The sequence below is a fragment of the Staurois parvus genome, unplaced genomic scaffold, assembly GCF_062004578.1.
Source record: "Staurois parvus isolate SC_StPar_1 unplaced genomic scaffold, SC_StPar_1.0 ptg000362l, whole genome shotgun sequence".
Lineage (NCBI taxonomy): Eukaryota > Metazoa > Chordata > Amphibia > Anura > Ranidae > Staurois > Staurois parvus.
Window position 1 is genome coordinate 2,681,613 of NW_028318158.1, and position 22,114 is coordinate 2,703,726.

General features: G+C 43.9%; 1 protein-coding gene across 7 annotated transcripts in view; it reads right to left on the bottom strand.

The window, feature by feature from the left end:
* Window positions 1-19,773, bottom strand: part of EPRS1 (glutamyl-prolyl-tRNA synthetase 1) — a 118,671-nt gene extending 98,898 nt beyond the window's left edge. For all 7 annotated transcript variants that reach the window (XM_089685025.1, XM_089685022.1, XM_089685020.1 and 4 more), the window contains exon 1: window positions 19,633-19,773. In XM_089685025.1, the coding sequence (XP_089541151.1) occupies window positions 19,633-19,672 (40 nt within the window). In that variant the 5' untranslated portion in view covers window positions 19,673-19,773. The remainder of the gene's footprint in view (window positions 1-19,632) is intronic.
* Between the last annotated feature and the right edge of the window lie 2,341 nt (window positions 19,774-22,114).

The window sequence follows — 22,114 nt, forward strand, 5'->3', positions numbered from 1 at the left end:
AATACAAGAGGGATAGGAGGGCCTGATCCTTGGAGCTTACAATCTAGGAGGGAGTGGCTAGTGGTACAAAAGGTAGTAACTGTGGGGGATGGACTGGTTGGAAGAGTAGAAGATTCCATTATTAGCTGAGTGCAGGATAGGCTTCCCTGAGAGGTTTTCAGAGATCACCTAAAAGTGAGTAGAGTAGCCGATAGTCTGATAAATTGGGGTAGAGAGTTCCAGACGATGGGGGAAGCTCTGGAGAAGTCCTGGAGACGAGCATGGGAGGAGGGAGCTAGAGAGCAGGAGGTCTTGCGAGGAGTGGAGAGTACAGTTTGGGTGATATTTGGAGACAAAATCGGTGATGTAATTTGGGGCAGAGTTATAAATGGCTTTATATATTATTGTTAATGTTTTGAATTTTATTCGTTGGGCAATGGGAAGCCAGTGGAGGGATTGGCAGAGAGGGGTGGCAGACACAGAACGGTTAGTAAGGTGGATGAGTCTGGCAGCAGCATTCATGATAGACTGAAGAGGGGATAGCCTGCGATGAGGTCGGCCAATGAGGAGGGAGTTACAATAGTCAAGGCGAGATATAACCAGGGAGTGAATAAGTTGCTTAGTGGTTTCCGAGGTTAGGAATGGGCGTATCTTGGAGATGTTGCGGAGGTGAAGTCTACAAGATTTGGACAGTGATTGGATTTGGGGGTAAAAGGACAGATGGGAGTCTAGGATTACACCTAGTACTCTGGCATGAGGGGAGGGACTGATATTTGTATTATTGATCTTGATGGAGAAGTCAGGGGAGGGGGCACGGGCTGGAGGGAATACTAAGAGCTCAGTTTTGGAAAGATTGAGTTTGAGGAATGTGCGGTGTGTTCCTGTGCAATTCACATGCGATTTGGGTGCAATGCAATTTCATCCAATTAATTTAAATGGGCTAAAATCGCACCAGACTACAACAAAAGTAATGCATGCACTACTTTACAAAATGCAGAAGTACCGGATTGCATGTTACTTTTGTACCATGCAATCAGATGCAGGCAAATGCACCGATTTTGTGACTTGCATTTGGGGTGTCATTAGAATTGCACTTGCATCCACTGCAGAACACAAGTGCAGTGTGGGAAACTCTTACGGAACTCGGGTTTCCTGCAGTACATTCTGGCGTGAACTGGCCCTTAATCCAAACTGGCTCCAAAAAAGTTGTAGATGGTTTTGTGGGATGAACAGGAGAAATCACTTGATTCCCCCATCCATGCTAAAAAAAAGCACAGATGGGTGAACCTTCAGTGCTTGGTACTAGCAGCTTTTAGAATACCCAAACTGTGGTTGCATGTGATCGGATGCAACCGCTGTGCAGCCGACAATTTTCAGCCCAGCTCCTGAGAGAAATGTCCACTTAAAATCTGACCTTTGTTGAGTCAAATGCTGCCAAGAGAGGTACCAACAAAACGAATTTCAGCCAGATCAGCAAGAATTGGCCAATAGTTGATCCATGCATGGCCAGCTTTAGTATTAGGATCCAGAGGACAAAAACCCAGACATGCTCTTTACATACAGTAACCGAACCTGTGGGCAAATTATGGGATGCTTTGCAGGCTGCGTCAAATGATCTCACTGAATACACACACACACTTTTGATGACAGCTTGTGTCACTTTGTTTTGTGACCAGAGAAATGGGAGAACATAAAGGAGGTTAAGCCTTGCTAACCAAACTTAGAAAAAACATGCCGGGGCCCAACTTTAAGCTGCTCACATTCAAGTGTCTATATAATAAGATTAATTACCAGGGTTGTAGGTTCGAATCCCAACCACGGCACCACCTGCCTGGAGTTTGCATGTTCTCTCTGTGCCTGCGTGGGTTTCCTCCAGGTACTCCGGTTTCCTCCCACACACCAAAGACATGCAGGTAGGTTAATTGGATCCTGTCTAAATTGTCCCTAGTATGTGTATGTATGAATGTGAGTTAGGGATCTTAGATTGTATGCCCCTTGAGGGTTAGGGACTGACGTGAATGTGCAATACACACAAGTGTGTGTGTGTGTGTGTGTGTGTGCGTGTGTGTGTGTAAAACCGCTGCGTAAATTGGCAGCCACACACACTTATATTTAGCCCTCTGAAGCACTAACAGATGATTGGTGGCATCAGACAATTTTTCCTCATATTTTCTACATGATCCAAATAATGATATCAAAAACACACCCAGAGAGTCCGGTAACATTTATTGGTATGGAACATCCTAGAATGCAGCTCTAATGGAGAGAAGCAGCTGAATCACCAACAGTAAAGGCCGATTACAGAAAGCCATTAGCATCCTTCCAAATGGCTGTTTGGCTTTATTTTAGGATTGTAAGCTGTGTTGCATTATGCATTGCTTCTTCCATTAATCAGCCAAGATCGATCTCGGTTAAAAAAAAAAAAAAGTAGAAATGATGCCTTGTTGGCAAGATAAAAAAGTAATTTCAAGTCTATTCCGAAACGTTTTTTTTGTTTTTTTTTTTAAAAAGGCACCTTGTCTTTTTTTTCCCCCAGGTACTTATATACCTTATATACAAAACACACAAAACAAAGCAAAGCTTTGGAAGACCAATTCCAGCAAACATTTTTTGTCTTGTTTTGGACAGACAGGTTTTCACTGACATGTTAACCCATTAAGGGATATTTCCTCCTACTCCCAATCAGGAAATTTCTCCAGAGGGAACATGGACTACTACAACTGTAAAATGGGGAAGAGTTAGATCATCAGTAAAGCCCAATATTTTCCAACTACTCCCATTGGTTCTTTTTCTTGTCCTGCTGTCAGAGGTTCATGGACATCAATAAAATATTGGCAGAAGTATTTATTTTCCAAAGTCTAATCAGAATTTTTTTTATTCCAATGTTTTCAAAACTTTAAATGGTTGGAAACTCTTACATAAACCCAGTGACATGACTGATGGGTAATACACAAGGATGAAACAAATCCTCCTACATAAGTTGTACCTGTTTAGCTGCAGTATTCTCCTTTCTACATCCATTCATAGTGCAGAATTTATAAACCTTGTCTGAGAGTTCAGAAAAAGGGGTCGGAGAGCTGAAATCATAAACTGCTGAGCTCAGGGAGGAGAGATCTGAAAACAGAATGGAGGGAAGAGACACCCTCCTGCTCAGAGAAACAGAGATGAGGCTGTTAATCTGTGGCGGTCCCTCCCCTGCCACCTTTTTTCTCTTAGCGTCAGAAAAACTTGTTAGACGTGATTCATGATGATAGCAGAGGAATAAAACAGCAGACAGAAATGACACTTAGAGGGAGATTTACAAAAGCTGGGTCACTCAGAATCTGGTGCACCTGTGCATGTTAGGCAAACAACTTCTAACTTCAGTTTGTTCAATTAAAGCGCTGTGAAGGCTGAAGGTTTTTTACCTTCATGGATTCTATGCATGAAGGTAAAAACCTTCTGCATGCAGCATCTCCCCCAGCCCCTTCAATACTTACCTGAGCCCCATCCAGATCCAGCAATGCGCACAACAGCCTCAGCTGTTCCAGGTCCTTGCCTTTTCATTGGCTGAGACAGCAAGAGGAAGCCATTGGCCCCAGCTGCTGTCAATCACAACCTGTTGGCCAATGAGGAAAGGGGGCAGGCCCGAACCGCAGCTCCGTGTGTGAATGGACACAGGGAGCCACGGGTGCCCCCGTAGAAAGCTGCTTGCTACAGGGGCACCTTACAGAAAGGAGGAGCCAGGAGAGTCTGCAGGGAACCTGAGAAGAGGAGGATCCAGGCTGCTCTGTGCAAAACCACTGCACACAGCAAGTAAGTAGAGACATGTTTGTTATTTTACTACAAAAAAAAAATCCCTTTAGTATCGCTTTCAGTTTTAGCAATAAAACCTGCAAGCTGATTGGTTTCCATACAGAAGTGCACAAGATTCTGAGTGAACCAGATTCAGTGAATAAACCCCACAGTTTTCTTAATTGAGACAAATATACACTAAAAGGGTCCATGCACACTAGCATTTTTGTACAAATAAAAAGTGCGCTAGTTTTTTAGCGCACTTTTTATTTGTACACTATTTTACCTTTTTTGGCTAGAGGTGCTTCTTATTTGATTTATTTTGCATTTTCTGTGGCGCTTCTTATATCTGCTACATTACTCTAGCATTTTTATTTGTTTTTCTTTTAAGCTCTAAAAACACTAGATAAAAAACTCTGGTAATAGTGTTTTTAGTAGCTTTTTAGAAGAACTCAGAAGCGTTAGCGTTTTATTTGCATTTTTACAGTACATGTAAAGGAAAAAAATGTAAAACCTTGAAAAAAAAGCTGCTAGGAGGGTTTTAGAAGTGTTTAGCAGTGTTTTGGAGCATTTAGGAGCTTTTAGCATTTTTTCTGCTGGAAAAACTCTCTGGAAAGACGCTCCAAAAAAAAAAAAAAAAAAAAAAAACTCTACAAAATATTTTTTTTTCTTCGCACACTGAATCTCAAAAAATGCTAATAGCATAAAGCAGTGTGCATGGATAAATAGGACAAAACTATTTAGCTTCTAAGAACAGAAAAAATGCTAAAGCTTCAAAAATTCTTCAACATTTTTTTCTAGTTTTAGATTGGGGGGGGGGGGGGATTAGAATTCTTCTTTGGTATTTACTACTAACCTGGGCTCTGTTAAGGAAACTTAACCCTCATTTCCTGTACTGCTGACAATAGTTTTGCCAGACTGGAAGTGAGAAAAAAATATCTGCAAAAGGGACAAAGACAGAAACCAATCAGGGGTTCTACACTTCCTAATCTACTAAAGAAAAGCATGGTTTCCTGTCTGAGATGCTGTTGGAGAGTTCCCCTGACTTCCTGTCTGGTAAAATGTTGTCCGTAGGACAGGAAGTGAGAGTTAACATGAAGCCATTTCTAACAGCAAAACCTGACAGGGGTTCTAACCATTCCTTAAGCCAGCCACACACGGGTCGAATTCTGAAAGAATTTTCTTTCGAAAATCTTTTCTAAGAATTTTCGTTTGAATTTCGCACTATTATTGGGCCACAGAAACGGATGATTTTTGTGTAACCATCGAATCTGACTGATCAGACATGTTGGAAATGTTTTGAAAAATTAACGAATTTTAAATCGCTGATGGAAGAATCGTGCGAGAAATATAAATGAAAAAGAAATAAGCCTGAGCTGTGACCTGGAAAGAAAAGAAAATTCTTGGCCACGAAAATTCTTTTCTGTAGCAACATGAGGTGAAATTGAAGGCTTGGTTGGTTGAATTCCGAAATCAATGGTGGCACCATTAGATTACAAAACGCACGAAAATACAGTTTTTTTAAAAGAAAATTTGTTTGGAATTTGACTCATGTAAGGCCTGCATTACTCTATACAAAACAAAATTTTTAGCTTAAAGCTCACTCTGTAAAAAAAATAAGTCAGCAGCTACAAAAACTGTAGCTGCTGACTTTTAAAAATCAGCCACTCACCTCTCTCGATCCCGCCGCAGCCCGTTTCACCGGCCGTCCTGTATTCAGCTTGCGGCTTCACAGCCGGGTACCCACTGCGCATGCACAAGTAGCACTGCTCTTCCTGAATGGCCCCGTCATCTTCTGTGACCTGTCACGTGGCCCACAAGACTATGGGGAGGAAGGGTAGGAGGACAACTTCTGCTCCTGATCGCCCTAGGCAATCGCAGCGGAAGTGGGAACGGGTACCTGTCAATTTTTGGTACCCGTTCCCCAAAGGTGCCAATCCTTAATGGGGAGCAGAGGACCAATCTTTAAAGCGGAACTTCCCCTTTTGGGTGGAACTCTGCTTTAACATACATTTTAAGTTGTATCTAAACTCCAAACTTTTTTTTTCTTTTTACATTCTGGATAGAGTTAGAACCTTTCAGGCTTTTATTGTTGTCTATGTCCCCACTAAGGAGATTTACCCCTTTTTTTTTCCTGGTGATATTTTCACCAGAACTAAAAGAGAGAGAAAATCCAAAATGTATGAACTGGCACTGGATCTGGAAGAAGGGGGATAATATCTTCCTAAAGTGGCACCTATTCCTGTGACAAATATCTGAGAGGGAATTCTCTGCCTTTGCAGAGTTTTCCTCTCATATCCTGTTGTGTCTGCAAGACACGTACCACCATACAGGCATATCGGTACCATTCTAGGCACTGAAAATCCCATTGGCCATGTGGGCCGCTATTATGAATGATCCGATGCACGTGGAACATTCGTTACTACAGAACTTAGGATGAACTCCTTTTGTCATACATGGATATGTCTGGACCTTCTTTGGCCTTTGGAAGCCTTCCAATGCCTCCTGACCTTCTAACATCACACCCTCTCTAGCAGACCATATGATATATACGTTTTCTGGTGAAGACTGAGATTGAGCTCTGCAGACACCTTTGCAGCAGTTGTTTTCCTATTCTGGGTCACAATCCTGTACAATGTCCTTTTTGTCTCTTGATGACTGTGCTTATTCTTATCAGACAACATTTCCACGGAACCTGTACATGCCGTCATAACCTCTGATACCAGTCAGTGGACATGGGTTACTAATACTATCCGGTTCTCATTGTTTTATATTGTTGATCAACTGTAAAATCCTGCCATTTTCCCCCTACCCCTCCAGAGTCCTTCTGGTTTGGACCCCCATTACATTTACACCTCTACTCCCACCCTACTCTGAGCATGACATTTCATTATGTTCAAAATAGCAAATAAAACAGATTCAAAGTACAAGTTCACCTTTGGAACATGTTACATGTTCCCCTATTTCTAAGGTGGAACATGAAACATGTTCCCATAGCTGCAGCCACGTCTGCTGCTCCCCCCTCCCTCTGACAGACAGTACAGGGAGACGTCTCCCCATACTGTCAGATTTAAAAACAGCGCGGCTGTGCGGGGCTCCGCCTACAGGCCACATCACTCATTCACAGCCTTCTGTGAATGAATGAACTGCAAGTCCCGACATGCTGAGCGGCTGTGGGATTGTAGTTTTTAATTACCTACCACGGCACTGTGGAGCATCTTTGTAGTTCATTGAAGCTTTCTGTCAGTATATCTGCTTGCTCATACATCCTGTATAGATCTGCAGGAGACCTGCATGGCATCAGCAATCTACTGATCACTGGTGAAATGCTTTCAGGTTCCTTTTGGACAAAAATAATAAATGCACTTTTTTTACCTTCAAAATGTGCATTTATTATTTTTGTCGAAAAGGTGAACTTATCCTTTAACTGCTTTCCATCTGCTCTATAGCAGAAACATTGCTACAGGGCGGCACGCGTGCGCAAAATCACGTATATATACACATGATCTTGCATTTCCGGGTAGGGGGTGCACTCGAGGTGTGAACATGCCCAACCCATGCTGCCATTCACGGGCCGTGGCTGTCAATCACCGACGGGCAGAGAACTGTTTGTAAACAAAACAGTTCTCCCCCGTCAGCTCGTGCACACCATGCAAAGCAGTGTGCTTACAGTGAAGCACTAACACACAGCCCTAGTAAAACAGCACACAGTTAACCCTTTGATCACCCCACATGTTAACCCTTTCCTGCCCAGTGCCATTATTACAGTGTCAGTGCTCCAAATAAAGGGGACTACTATTTTAAAACAAGGTTTGGTAACTACTACTTTAGATCTTCTATTGGGAATTACAACTTCAGAACACATATTGGTAACTACCTCTTACATACCCATTTATCTGCAGTATTCTCTTCTCTACATCCGTGCTGAATTCATAAAGCTTGTCTGAGAGTTCAGAAAAAAAGGGGGTGGAGAGCTGAAATTACTCTGCAGAGCTCAGTGAGGGGAGCTCTGAGAGCTGATTGGTGGGAATAGACACACCCTCCTTCACACAGCTCACAGGAAAAGAGCTGAGGTTATCAATTTGCTGGAGGTCCCTCCCCTGTCACCTATTTTCTCTTGGTGTCAGGAAAACATCAGAAGTGATTCATGCTGATTGCAGAGGAATGATGTATCAAACAGAAATGACACAGTGCTCTGGACTGTGACAAGTACAGACAATAGAGGGATAAACCTTGTTCATATTTGAGATTTACAAACACATTAAAGTGATTCTAAATGTAAATTTTTTTTTTTTTAAAACAACAAACATGTCTGTCTATACTTACATGCTGTGTGCAGTGGTTTTGCACACAGCAGCCTGGATCCTCCTCTTCTCGGGTTCCCCACAGGCTCTCCTGGCTCCTCCTTTCTGTCGGGTGCCCCCGTAGCAAGCAGGTTGCTATTCGGATACCCGCTGCTCCGTGTGTCAATTCACACACAGAGACGTGGCTTGGCCCCACCCCCTGACCTCATTGGTCAACTGGTTGTGATCAACAGCAACGGGAGCCAACGGCTTCTGCTTGCTGTCTCAGCAAATGAGGAGGCAGAGACCAGGGGTAGCCGAGGCTGTCATTCGCATCGCTGGATCGCAATGAGGCTCAGCTAAGTATTGAGGGGGCTGGGGGGAGCTGCTGCACACAGAGGATTTTTTACCTTTATACATAGAATGCATGAATGTAAAAAACCTTCAGCCTTTACAACCACTTTAAGCTCTTCATGCCGGCCGCACACAAATGTGCAGCCTCCCAGCATCTGGGCCTAGACACCGAGCGGCTGCACATTTGTGTGCAATTAAGAAAAACATATGTGCTGAGAGTGTACGCCCTGCACGCTCCCAGCACACATGTCCGGTACTCACAGAAAGGTCCCGATCTCCTCTTTCGATCGGGACCTTTCCCGATCATGTGACTGCCGTGACGGCAAATCACGGCGGTCACATGACCCTAAAATCCTGCCCCGCCTCCTGGCTTCTGAAACCCTTAAAGGGCCGGGAGGCGCCGGCACCAAGGGGTTAAGGCTTCTTTTCTCTTAGGATGTTAGGGAATGTTGTGTTTACTGTGTGAAAGGCAACAAACAATTTTACACTTATTATAGGTATTATTTGTGACTTCCGTTGGAATTTTTTATACATAGACCCCATGGTGTTTGAAGAGTGCAATTTTTTAATTTGGATTTTTAGGCCTCATGCATACAGGACGCTTTTACAGCTGCTCAGAGGGATTTCTGGTGGGTTTTTTTCTGCCTGTAAACTCCCCTGCATGTTAGTCTACGTGACCACAGATGCCCTGCTGATCGAAGCAGTCAGGACTGCGATGGACTCCACTATTTGCTTACACCCAACTACCCTCCAATCCACCTAAACAGAAGGGGACAGATCCCATTCCATTTTATTTTATTTGAGTGGACTGGATGGGAGCCGTAGGTGGGCTGGTGTAAACGGACACATGTCCTTTTACATTCACCTGTCCATAGGAATGAATGGACCTTCCGGTCATGTCCTCCTGAAAAATTGACAGGCGGACCTGATCAAATCTTCCATGTGAAAGGGGCCTTAATCTTACAAAAACTTAAATTGTACATAGGGAATATATGAGAACAGGTTTGAGGCATCCCTGCCCTTTATCAGGTCAAAAGTACATCTGTACTATATAAGTTTTTGCAAGACTAAAGCCCAACTCTGGAAAATCTGAAAATTCTCCCTTGCAGTGGAGCTGCCCCCACATTTCAAGGGTTAACTACTCATTTAGGTCTAGGCCAGGGGTAGGCAACCTGAGAGCTGCAGGACTACAAGTTCCATCATGCCTCTGCAAGTCATAGCTGTAACTGTCAGTTTTGTAATCTTTGCAATGCCTCATGGGAAATGTAGTTCCACAACAGCTAGAGAGCCGCAGTAACTGTGGTGCCGGTCTAGAAGCATGGAGGAGGGGACGACCAGATAAGTAAAGCAGGACATAAATGATACGATTTTATTTCCTCCACCACAGAAGGAAAGGAAAATCGCTCAATTCCCCCATCAATACAGTCAGTGTTGATGGGGGAAGCCCTCCTGACGCTCTACTGTGTTCTGCAGGCAGGGAGCCTTCTCTGCTGCAGAACACAATTATTACTGCAAGCGGCTATAGCCACCAGCAGTAGTCGCATGTAAAAAAAAAAAAAAAAAAAGTGTAACTAAGTTAATCGATGCTGAACCAGACAAGATTCGACCCATCTATGGCCAGCTTTAATCTACTTTTCTATGCCCACTTGACATGAACAAGCAGTAAACCATTGCAGTGTGGACGCAGCTTGTTTACCTTTAACCCCCACAGTCGTGTGGTTCATGTACATGCATTTGCGGTGCGTTCACATGCAAACAAATGCAGCATGCTGTACTTTTTTTTTTTTAACGCATGTGAAAACACCACAAAAAGGTGAAAACTAAGATTATCAAAACACAATTTTTTGTTTTTGTATATGTGTTTAAAAATACATTCAACTGCATATGACGACGCTCATTCCGGCAGGTAGGAGCTGGGTGTGTACACATGCCACTGGCTAAGTCAAACCCATTCATGTGAATTGAGCTGCTCTGCAACCTCGTGCATTGAAAGTGGTTGCAGTGCGCTAGTGCGGGATTCATAGGGTTAAATCAGCCAGAGAGGTGCTACATCGCTACCTCACCACCTGTAAAATGCTCTCTAAAAAGCGATCTGAACACAAAACGTTCTTCAAAGAAAAATGCTAGTGTGAATGATCCCTACAGCATATATAATATTATTCTAGATCTGGTGCCACATCTTTACATCACTGGATGTTGTTCAGCATTGCTGTGGAGCCCGCTCCATATGTTTGCATCGATCTTTTAAAACACACGGCTCATCACTGAAACTATTACGTGGATATATACCTCATTCTTTTTAACATCGAATTGTATGTCTAAATTACATGGTTGTCTCACGATATTAAGATTTTAATCGCTTTTATTACTTCCTTGGGGGGGTTTCTATAACTTCTTGTGTACATAATTGACACTAATAAAAGGCGGAATTGCCATATTATTGTATTTTGTTTATTTGCCCAGATCTCAATTATACTCATTACAGGTAAATAACTTTATTAGAGCTGAGTAAAGCAGCATGAGACAGCAATACGCTCAGAGCAGACAAGCAATGCTGAACCATGGGGCTGGTGCTGGGTGTGGAGACTAGATTTGGGACAGGACACAATGATGCAACTGGGTGTAAAAGGTAATAATCATCATCAATGAAAGCAGAGGAAGCTCTGGCAGGCAGCTGGTATTGCACTGCAGCTTGTATACAGTATCTGATGAAATCCAGTGGAAAGACATAATAAACAAAGCTATACAAACTTACAGAACAATGTAAAGCAATCCACAGCCAATCAGAAGTCAACTGTCCCCAATCTGACCCCAGGACACTGAAACCTGTATGGCTGTTGGCTTTAACAGACAGTTAAAGAATATGTAAACCCAACATTTCATATTTCTGATATGTGCTTGCTGTACCACGCACTTGTGGAAAAAAAAAATCTTGTTGTCTTTGTATTGCTTCCTTCGTGTGAACTCCCTGGTGTTCCTGCCAGTCCCTCTGCTTTCCTATTAAAAACTGACCACACTAGGCATATGAGCAAAGCGGGTCAGTTATCTGGCTGTGCTGGGAACGCAGCCTGCTCTCCTCAAATGATCAGACGTTTCCTGACCCCTACCCCCCCCCCCCCCCCGGACAGCCATTCACTGCGAACACTGGTGTACTTATGTTTCTTGTCCCCCATCTCTCTATGCAGCTGAGAAGAGGGTATGTAATCACTTGTTTAAAAAAAAAAAAAAAAAAAAACATTTTCTCTGTATTTTTACATCTACACAAAACCTTTTCTCATACTCTTCAACCCCTACCCTAATACCCTTCCTTTACTTCCAAATTTACAAATATAATACAAACATATCATTCAAAGTATTCACCAAATGTCCCAAATAAAGTTCAAAATCAAAGTCCAAATGTCCAATGTCCACACTATTCAATCTTCCAAACGTGATGAGATGTTCAATTTGTTATTCTAAATCCAAGATACCTCAAAAAAAAAAAAAAAAAAACTAAATATAATGCATTACCTCTCAAATGATTTTCTGTGATACCATGCAAAACACTTGTGAAAAAATAAACAAATCTATGTGACTATCATTTTTTTTTTTTATATTTGTATTGCATTATATTTGTATTATATTTGTAAATTTGGAATTAAAGGAAGGGTATTAGGGTAGGAGTTGAAGAGTATAAGAAAAGGTTTTTGACATTGTGCACTTTCAAGGGTGAAAGTTTTACTTTTCTTGGGAGATATACAGAGATTTCAGTTGATATATACACAAAACCTGTTTTGCATTTCATTTTTGTTTTAAACTGCATGGGTTGTTTTACAAGTTGAACGTTAACATAGTAAATGAAAAGCAGTGCAGCGCATACAGAAACCGTAAAAATGAATAATGAAGCAAATCAGTAAAAGAAAATGAAATAAATTAAACCTACATGTGTCGCAGTATAGCCAACAGCAGAATCATGCACAATAAAGTCCTTCCAATATAAATCTGTATATCTGTGAAGTTGTGTTGTCAATCATGACAGGTAGTGTTCAGTCCTGCAAAGTGCTCTTTATCTAGTGCAAGGTCCTCCACCACTATGCACTCACCAGAGAGAGCTCCTTGGTCAGTAACATGTATATGATGAGATCTATGCCATCCACTCTCCAGCAACTATACTGGTCCTAAGGAGAGATGCTCACCACACGGAGCCCAGGGGTTGATACAGTGCATCCAGAAAGTATTCACAGCGCTTAACTTTTACCACATTTTGTTATGTTACAGCCTTATTCCAAAATGGATTAAATTTATTATTTTTTCCTCAACATTCTACAAACAATGCCCCATAATGACAACGTGAAAGAAATTATTTTTTAAATCTTTGCAATTTATTAAAAATAAATAAATGAAAAAAAAAAAAAAAACCCATGTACATAAGTATTCACAGCCTTTGCTCAATACCTTGTTGAAGCCCCTTTAGCACCAATTACAGCCGCAAGTCATATGAGTATGATGCTACAAGCGTGGCACACCTATTTTTGGGCAATTTCTCTTTGCAGTACCTCTCAAGCTCCATCAGGTTGGATGGGGAGCGTTGGTGCACAGCCATTTTCAGATCTCTCCAGAGATGTTCAATCGGGTTCTGGCTGGGCCACTCCAGGACATTCACAGAGTCCTTTGTTATGTGGGCTGTGTACTTAGGGCCGTTGTCCTGTTGAAAGATGAACCGTCGCCACAGTCTAAGGTCCAGAGCGCTCTTGAACAGGTTTTCATCAAGGATGTCTCTGCACATTGCTGCACTCATCTTTCCTTCGATCCCCACAGCATGATTCTACCACCACCATGCTTCACTGTAGGGACGGTATTGGTCAGGTGGTGAGCAGTGTATGGTTTCCTCCAGACATGACGCTTGGCATTCAGGCCAAAGAGTTCAATCTTTGTTTTATCAGACCAGAGAGTTTTGTTTCTCATGGTCTGAGAGTCCCTCATGTGCCTTTTAGCAAACTCCAGATGGGCTGCCATTTGCCTTTTACTGGGCAGTGGCTTCTGTCTGGCCACTCTACCATACAGGCCTGATCGGGTGCTCGGTTACCTCCTTGGCTAAGGCCCTTCTCCCTCGATCGCTCATTTTGACCGGGCGGCCCGCTCTAGGAAGATCCCTGGTGTTTCCAAACTTCTTCCATTTACAGATGATGGAGGCCACTGTGCTCATTGGGACCTTCAATGCTGCAGAAAGTTTTCTGTACCCCTTCCCAGATCTGTGCCTTGATACAATCCTGTCTCGGAGGTCTGCGGACAATTCCTTGGACTTCATGGCTTGGTTTGTGCTCTGACATGCACTGTTAACTGTGGGACCTTATATAAACAGGTTTATGCCTTTCCTAATCATGTCCAATGAATTGAATTTCCCACAGGTGGACTCCAACCGAGTTGTGGAAACATCTCAAGGACGATCATTGGGAACAGAATGCACTAGATCTCAATTTTGAGTGTCATGGCAAAGGCTGTGAATACTTATGTACATGTGGGGTTTTTTTGTTTTTTATTTTTAATAAATTGCAAAGATTTCAAAACGAACTTCTTTCACATTGTCACTATGGGGTATTGTTTTTAGAATGTTGAGGAAAAAAATTAGTATAATCCATTTTGGAATAAGGCTGTAAAATAACAAAATGTGGCAAAAGTTAAACGCTGTGAATACTTTCTGGATGCACTGTATATAGTGTAGTAGTTTTAATAGTAATCCATAAAAAAAAATTCCACGTGGAACAATCAATATATCTCATACCAAGATGGCAGCCCTCCGAGTCACTTACACAGTGGCATGACATCAGCACCTAGCCTCCAAGAAACGCATTTCGTGCACACGCACATCCTCAGGTGGGCTGTGTCCATGTCTGCAATGCTTACTTGTCATCCGCCTGCTCAGCTGGGATTAGCAGACAGATCCACTGCTGAGCAAACGAATCCACTGACTGGTCCACCCCGTGTGAAAGGCCTCATGCACAAAGGATATTTTAAAAATGCTTCTTCTCTTGGCATCAGAGTTTTGGCAGTAAAAACGCCTGGCACTTGTAAAAATGTCTAATGCTTTTACAAGTGTTTGGGTGTATTTACAGGCATCAAGCACTTGGGCGTTAATTAATTTCATTGGCCAGAATAATAACTTATTTCCACGGAAATTAATACTCTAGCACTAAATAAGCCTAGCGTTAACATGCGTTTAGGCACGTTTAGACGCGTTTAGCACTTAAGCATTAATCCATTTCAATGGGCAGAATAATTATCCCTGAATGCACTGGGGATTTTTTTCTTCCCCTGCTGGCAAATGCTTCGGCCACTAAAAGCTTCTAAAGGTCTATGTGTGCATGAACCCATAGGATAACATGGAAGGGCGTTTGGAAGCTGTAAAAAAAAAGGCCTGACGCCCCTAAGGCTAGGTTCACATCATTGCGGGTGGTGCCGCTGCGGATCCGCACCACCTGCACAGAGGACTGCGGACCCACGGGCGGGTGCCATTAGTGCTAATGGCACGCTGCCCGCACTGGAAAGCGCAACCATACTGGGAACCGAGGTTCCTGTGCAGGCTGCTTTTTGGAAGAAATGCATGAACTTCTTCTCTGCGTGTCATGGGAGTCCATTCAAATTAATGGGCTCTCGTGCCCGCACAAAACACGGCGCGCACGGCCGCATACAGTTGCAAGAAAAAGTATGTGAACCCCTTGGGATTAAGTGGAGTTTTGCATGAATTGGGCATAAAATGTGCTCTGAACGTCATCTAAGTCACAACAATAGAAGAACACAGTCTGCTGAACATAATACTACACAAACATTAGATGTTGCCATGGTTTAATTGCACATAATGTAATGTAAACATTCACAGTGCAGGGAGGAAAAAGTATGTGAACCTTTGGACTTAATAACTGGTTGACCCTCCTTTGGCAGCAATAACCTCAACCAAACGTTTCCTGTAGTTGCAGATCAGACCTGCACAACGATCTGGAGTAATTTTGGACCACTCCTCTTCACAAAACTGCTTCAGTGTAGCAATATTCTTGGGATGTCTGGTGTGAATCGCTCTCTTAAGGTCATGCCACAGCATTTCAATCGGGTTGAGGTCAGGAATCTGACTGGGCCACTCCAGAAGGCGTATTCTGTGCTGTTGCAGCCATTGTTTTGTTGAATTACTTGTATGCTTTGGGTCATTGTCCTGTTGCATCACCCATCCTCTGCGGAGCTTCAGTTGGCGGACAGATGGTCGTACGTTTTCCTGCAAAATGTCTTGATAAACTCTGGAATTCATTTTCCCATCAATGACAACAATCCGTCCAGGCCCTGAGGCAGCAAAGCAGCCCCAAACCATGATGCTCCCTCCGCCATGTTTTACAGTAGGGATGAGGTTTTGATGTTGGTGTGCTGTGCCTTTTTTTCTCCACACATAGTGTTGTGTGTTCTTCCCAAACAACTCAATCTTGGTTTCATCTGTCCACAGTATATTTTGCTAGTAGTGCTGTGGAACATCCAGGTGCTCTTTTGCAAACTTCAAACGTGCTGCAGAATTCTTTTTGGACAGCAATGGCTTCCTCCGTGGTGTCCTCCCATGTACTCCATTCTTGTTTAATGTTTTCCTTATTGTAGATGTGTCAACAAAAATGTTAGCATGTGCCAGAGATTTCTGTAGGTCTTTAGCTGACACTCTGGGATTCTTCTTTACCTCATGCAGAATTCTGCGCTGTGCTCTTGCAGTCATTTTTACAGGACGACCACGCCTAGGGAGAGTAGCAACAGTGCTAAACTTTCTCCATTTGTAGACAGTCTGTCTTACCGTGGACACATGAACATCAAGGCTTTTGGAGATACTTTTGTAACCCTTTCCAGCTTCATGCAAGTCAACAATTCTTGATCGTAGGTCTTCTGAGAGCTCTTTTCTGCGAGGCATGGTTCACATCAGACAGTGCTTCTTGAAACCAGTAAACCCAAAACAGGTGTGTGTTTTTTTAAGGGCAGGACAGCTGTCAGCAACACATCCAATATCATCACACTGATTGGAGTCAAGGTTGGCTCACTCCTGGCTCCAATTAGCTCGGGAGAAGTCATTAAGCTAGGGCCTCACATACTTTTTCCTCCCTGCGCTGTGAATGTTTACATGTTATGTGCAATTAAACCATGGCAACATCTAATGTTTGTGTAGTATTATGTTCAGCAGACTGTGTTCTTCTATTGTTGTGACTTAGATGACATTCAGAGCACATTTTATGCCCAATTCATGCAAAACTCCACGTAATCCCAAGGGGTTCACATACTTTTTCTTGCAACTATATATGTGAACCAGGGATAAAAGTGGCTGCAAAAACCCTGTGTGCACATGAAGCCTAAATATGACAAATCAAGAGGGGTGAATCTCCCTGATGGGAAAAAAGACAACAATAAAACCGTGACAGGTGATCTAATCCCCCTCCATTCTATCCAAAACAAAAAATAAATGTTTGCCTTTAGGTATACTTTAGGATAAATGTTATTATAATATTGATTTAGTATGAACACCCTGCATCATGGATGTGCACAAAGTTAACATCCAATATTTGTAAATTGACTTTATATCTACAAGAAAAAAAAAATCTGAAATGGGTTATAAACAAAGTTCTCCAAATCATCCAAAGGCAACTGTCACTTTCTGACTTGCTCTAGCAATGTAACAACAGGAAACTGGTTTCTATGGACAACACAGTCTGATTATTCAGTAAGGTAGATGCTTTATGTCTTTGTGCTGTAAGCCATAGCAAAGAGATTTCTCATTAACGTGGTCCTGTTAGTAAATCTGATTCTGGCTGGTAGTTCTGATTATTTCACTGTGCAGACAGGACTGCATTTTGTACTTCCATTTTAAATCACACTAAATAATATTTCCTTCAGATTTCAAATCAGATCTCACATACGTTATAACCTCAATCCACAGATCTAGAAGAGCAGAGCATCTAGAGTACATCACTACATGGCGGACTGCGGCCTTTCTCGCTTATCAGTCAAAGTGGCACCCAATGTTGGAGGCATTCTGATGGGGCCAGCTGATGTAAAGGGTGAACCTGGGTGGGAACACCTGAGATAAGGGGGCACTTGGATAGGGGGCCCCTGATTTAAAGGGTCATACAGAACCACACTCATTTCAACCAAGTATCACTATTGCTAAATTCTAGTCTTCAATTTGTCAATCTTTTTTGCCCCACCACAGAAAAATGCTCATTTAATAACCAATAAATCTAACTTTGAGAACCAAGCTCTGGTCTGGTCGGACGGAATGTGCATCCTAGATCAAGAATAGTGATGAGCAACTTAAAGTGTTACTAAACCCAGGTTCCTCCATTTATTATATCTGGTCTCCCACAGTACACAGAACATGGAAATGCAATTATTTTAGTAAATATAAACTGCTAGATCAGTCTTGTGACTTCTATCAGTGTCCAGCAGAGCCCTGATTAAAGCTTGTAGGATGAGTTTTCTTTCTGCTCTAGGAGGATGCAGAACCCCTGACCTCTGTCTGGAGAGGGCCGATTGGCCTTGTGCTGATCACATGCACTCTCCCAAGAAAGAAAAACCTCTCTAGCAATGCACACCAAATTGAGCATGTGCTTATGGGTTCAGTCTGTCTTCTAGTTTAGTGCGTCGTATCAGGTGTACATTGGAACAAGAGGAAGGGCAGAGAAAAGAGGATCAAGCATCCTTTTTACACAATGAAGAGGATTAACCCCTTAGGTTTCACAGTGAGTGTAACAAGCATGCTTTCCTGCATCTACAGACTGATGTTACTGTTGTGGGTTTAGTAACACTTTAAGAGCCATGCCCTGAGCTCAGGTCCCAAAACTGAAACTATAGCAGAATACAGTTCTGAAACCAAATTCAGGATTCCAGAACATTGTCAAAACACAACACTTGGAGGTGTGGGCACTCCCTGGATTCCCAGCAATCAGAGGGGACACATTCCAGTGATCAAGCCAACATTCCTTGAGACTCCAGTGATAAGCTCCTTACACTCTGGGACCCCAGAATTCAGCAAAGATGCTCTCCAGGACCCCAGTGATCAGCTGCATCACTCTCCAGGACAGCAGCCACCAGGACGATTCTTTAGGACCCTACTGATTAGTGGGTCATTCTCCAGGATCAAAGTGATGAGCAGACTCTCTCTCCAAGAACACAGTCATCACCTTGGACACACCATGAGTCCTTAGTGGTCAGCAGGGAAACTCGCCAAGACCCCAAGGATTCAAAATCAGTGTGAAAATCTCAGGGACTTGCCAGCCACTAGAAACTTAGTGATCAATGGGCCATCTTTGGGGACACCAGTAATCAACAGGGACACTCTCCAGGACCCCAGCCATCAAAAGGGCTATTCTCCATGACCCCAATGATCAGTTGACCATTCTCTGGAATTCCAGTGATCAAGTAGGACACCCTCCAGGACAACAATGATCAGCACGGTCCCACCCTTCAGGACCCCAGTGATCAGGAGGCAATTCTTGAGGACACCAGTGATTAGGAGGGGCACTCTCTGGGACAGAAGTGAAAAGTGGAAAAAAGTTAGGGACCACAGCGATCAGCAGTCCATTCTCTAGGGTCCCAGCAATATGGAGTTTATTTTTGAGGATCTCTGTGAACAGGACACCCTCCGCGACCTCGGTGGATAGGGGGACACCCTCCGCGACCTCGGTGGATAGGGGGACCCCCACCGGGACCTCGGGGGATAGGGGGACCCCCACCGGGACCTCGGGGGATAGGGGGACACCCTCGGGGGATAGGGGGACACCCTCCGGGACCTCGGTGGATAGGGGGACACCCTCCGGGACCTCGGTGGATAGGGGGACACCCTCCGGGACCTCGGTGGATAGGGGGACACCCTCCGGGACCTCGGTGGATAGGGGGACACCCTCCGGGACCTCGGTGGATAGGGGGACACCCTCCGGGACCTCGGTGGATAGGGGGAAACTCTGTAGGGGGCTGCTGATCACTGGGGCCCCAAAGAATAAGGCAATGCCATCTGCTGACATCTTCAAATCTGTGTTTTCTCAATAACATTCATCACCATCTGATATTTAACAGAGAAGCCCCAGAATAGACGATGACACTCCCTCACACTGAACACCCTGCACTTAGCTCATGGGAAGACATGCAGTACACTCCAAATATTCCCTCAGCACCCCATCTGGGGACACTCTCTGCCTCTCCAGCCCCGATCCTGCCAGTCACATTGAACTATGGAGATGACAACAATTATTACCCAGTGGAGGACTGCTGGACACTGTCAGGTTAGGTGCCATGCTTTCTTCCTCTCCTGCTCCGGATCCCGCAGGCTGCCACGAAGCTCCTGACTGAATGAGAAAGAGCACAGGCGCTTCCGGCACTCACATGCTCAGCACAACCCTCCTCCGGCCCACTGACAAGGCATACTTCCGTTGCACTGAGGCCATCTTGGGCAATGCTCAGCGCGCCGCCATCTTTGTTGTGGGCAGAACGGCCTGTAATCCATAACTGCTACTTCAAGGGAGGTTTAGCCCGGACGCCGCGTACCCTCACCATGGCTACGGCCCGGGCTCGAGATTATCACAGAGCTTCCTGCTATACTCGGTGATGCCGCTGGGGGAGCCCGCTCCGTTGATAATGTGACAAACAGTTGCTGATGCAACATTGGGAGTTCGCGTGGCAATCGTGTAATTCAGGTGCCATCAGTACAAGCATGACAGAACTAGTGTGCCTGAGAGCAGCCATAGACCTCAGATGAGGCCAACGTCCTGCAAGTTCACCGTCGTATCAGCTCCAATTCCTGGAGCCCTTCACCCCTCACATCACCCCAATTCCTGGAGCCCTTCACCCCTCGCATCACCCCAATTCCTGGAGCCCTTCACCCCTCACATCACCCCAATTCGTGGAGCCCCTTCACACCTATCACCCCAATTCCTGGAGCCCTTCACTCACATCACCCCAATTCCTGGAGCCCCTTCACCCCTCACATTGGCCCCCGATTCCTGGAGCCCTTCACCCCTCACATCACCCCAATTCCTGGAGCCCCTTCACACCTCACATCAGCCCCAATTCCTGGAGCCCTTCACCCCTCACATCACCCCAATTCATGGAGCCCCTTCACACCTCACATTGGCCCCCGATTCCTGGAACCCCTTCACACCTCACATCGGCCCCGATTCCTGGAGCCCCTTCACCCCTCACATCGGCCCCGATTCCTGGAGCCCCTTCACCCCTCACATCAGCCTTATATTCCAGTCTATACCAGTCTTAAAAGTTCCCCGTTCCCCACACCTCTCCGTTTAAAAAAAGATGTATATACTTACCTATGTTCAGGCCATCCCTCTCCCCTGCAGCTGCTGCCGGCTGATACAGAGGATCATGTGACTGGAGCAGCGCGACCTGGAAATAAGTATATACATCTTTCATAAACAGGTTCATCAGCATAGGTGTTGGGGGTGAGACATTAGATTAGTTTGATGTAGCCTGGAATTCCACCTAAATTTACAAACCTTCATATTTCAGACCAGCCCCAATTCCTGCACCTTCCTGTCTCAGATAAATCCCAATTCCTGCACCTTCATGCCTCAAATAAATCCCAATTCCTGCACCTTCATATCTCAGATAAATCCCAATTCCAGCACCTTCATACCACAGATAAATCCCAATTCCTGCACCTTCATGCCTCAAATAAATCCCAATTCCTGCACCTTCATGCCTCAGATAAATCCCAATTCATGCACCTTCATACCTCAGATAAATCCCAATACATGCACCTTCCTGTCTCAGATAAATCACAATTCCTGCACCTTCATATCTCAGATAAATCCCAATTCCAGCACCTTCATACCACAGATAAATCCCAATTCCTGCACCTTCATGCGTCAGATAAATCCCAATTCCTGCACCTTCATGCGTCAGATAAATCCCAATTCCAGCACCTTCATACCTCAGATAAATCCCAATACATGCACCTTCATGCCTCAGATAAATCCCAATACATGCACCTTCTTGTCTCAGATAAATCACAATTCCTGCACCTTCCTGCCTCAGATAAATCACAATTCCAGCACCTTCATACCTCAGATAAATCTCAATGCATGCACCTCCATACCTCAGATAAATCCCAATGCATGAACCTTCATAGTTCAGATAAATCCCAATACATACACCTTCTTGCCTCAGATAAATCCCAATACATGCACCTTCCTGCCTCAGATAAATCCCAATTCCTGCACCTTCAAACATCAGATAAATCCCAATTCCTTCACCTTCATGCATAAGATCAATCCCAATTCCTGCACCTTCATGCCTCAGATAAATCCCAATTCCTGCACCTCCATTCCTCAGATAAATCCAAATGCATGTACATTCATACCTCAGATAAGTCCCAATTCCTGCACCTTCATACCTCAGATAAGTCCCAATTCCTGCACCTTCATACATCAGATAAATTCCAATTCCTGCACCTCCATACCTCAGATAAATCCCAATTCCTGCACCTTCATACATCAGATAAATTCCAATTCCTGCACCTCCATACCTCAGATAAATCCCAATTCCTGCACCTTCATACATCAGATAAATCCCAATTCCTGCACCTTCATAAATCAGATAATTCCCAATTCCTGCACCTTCATACATCAGATAAATCCCAATTCCTGCACATTCATACGTCAGATAAATCCCAATTCCTGCACCTCCATACCTCAGATAAATCCCAATACATACACCTTCATACT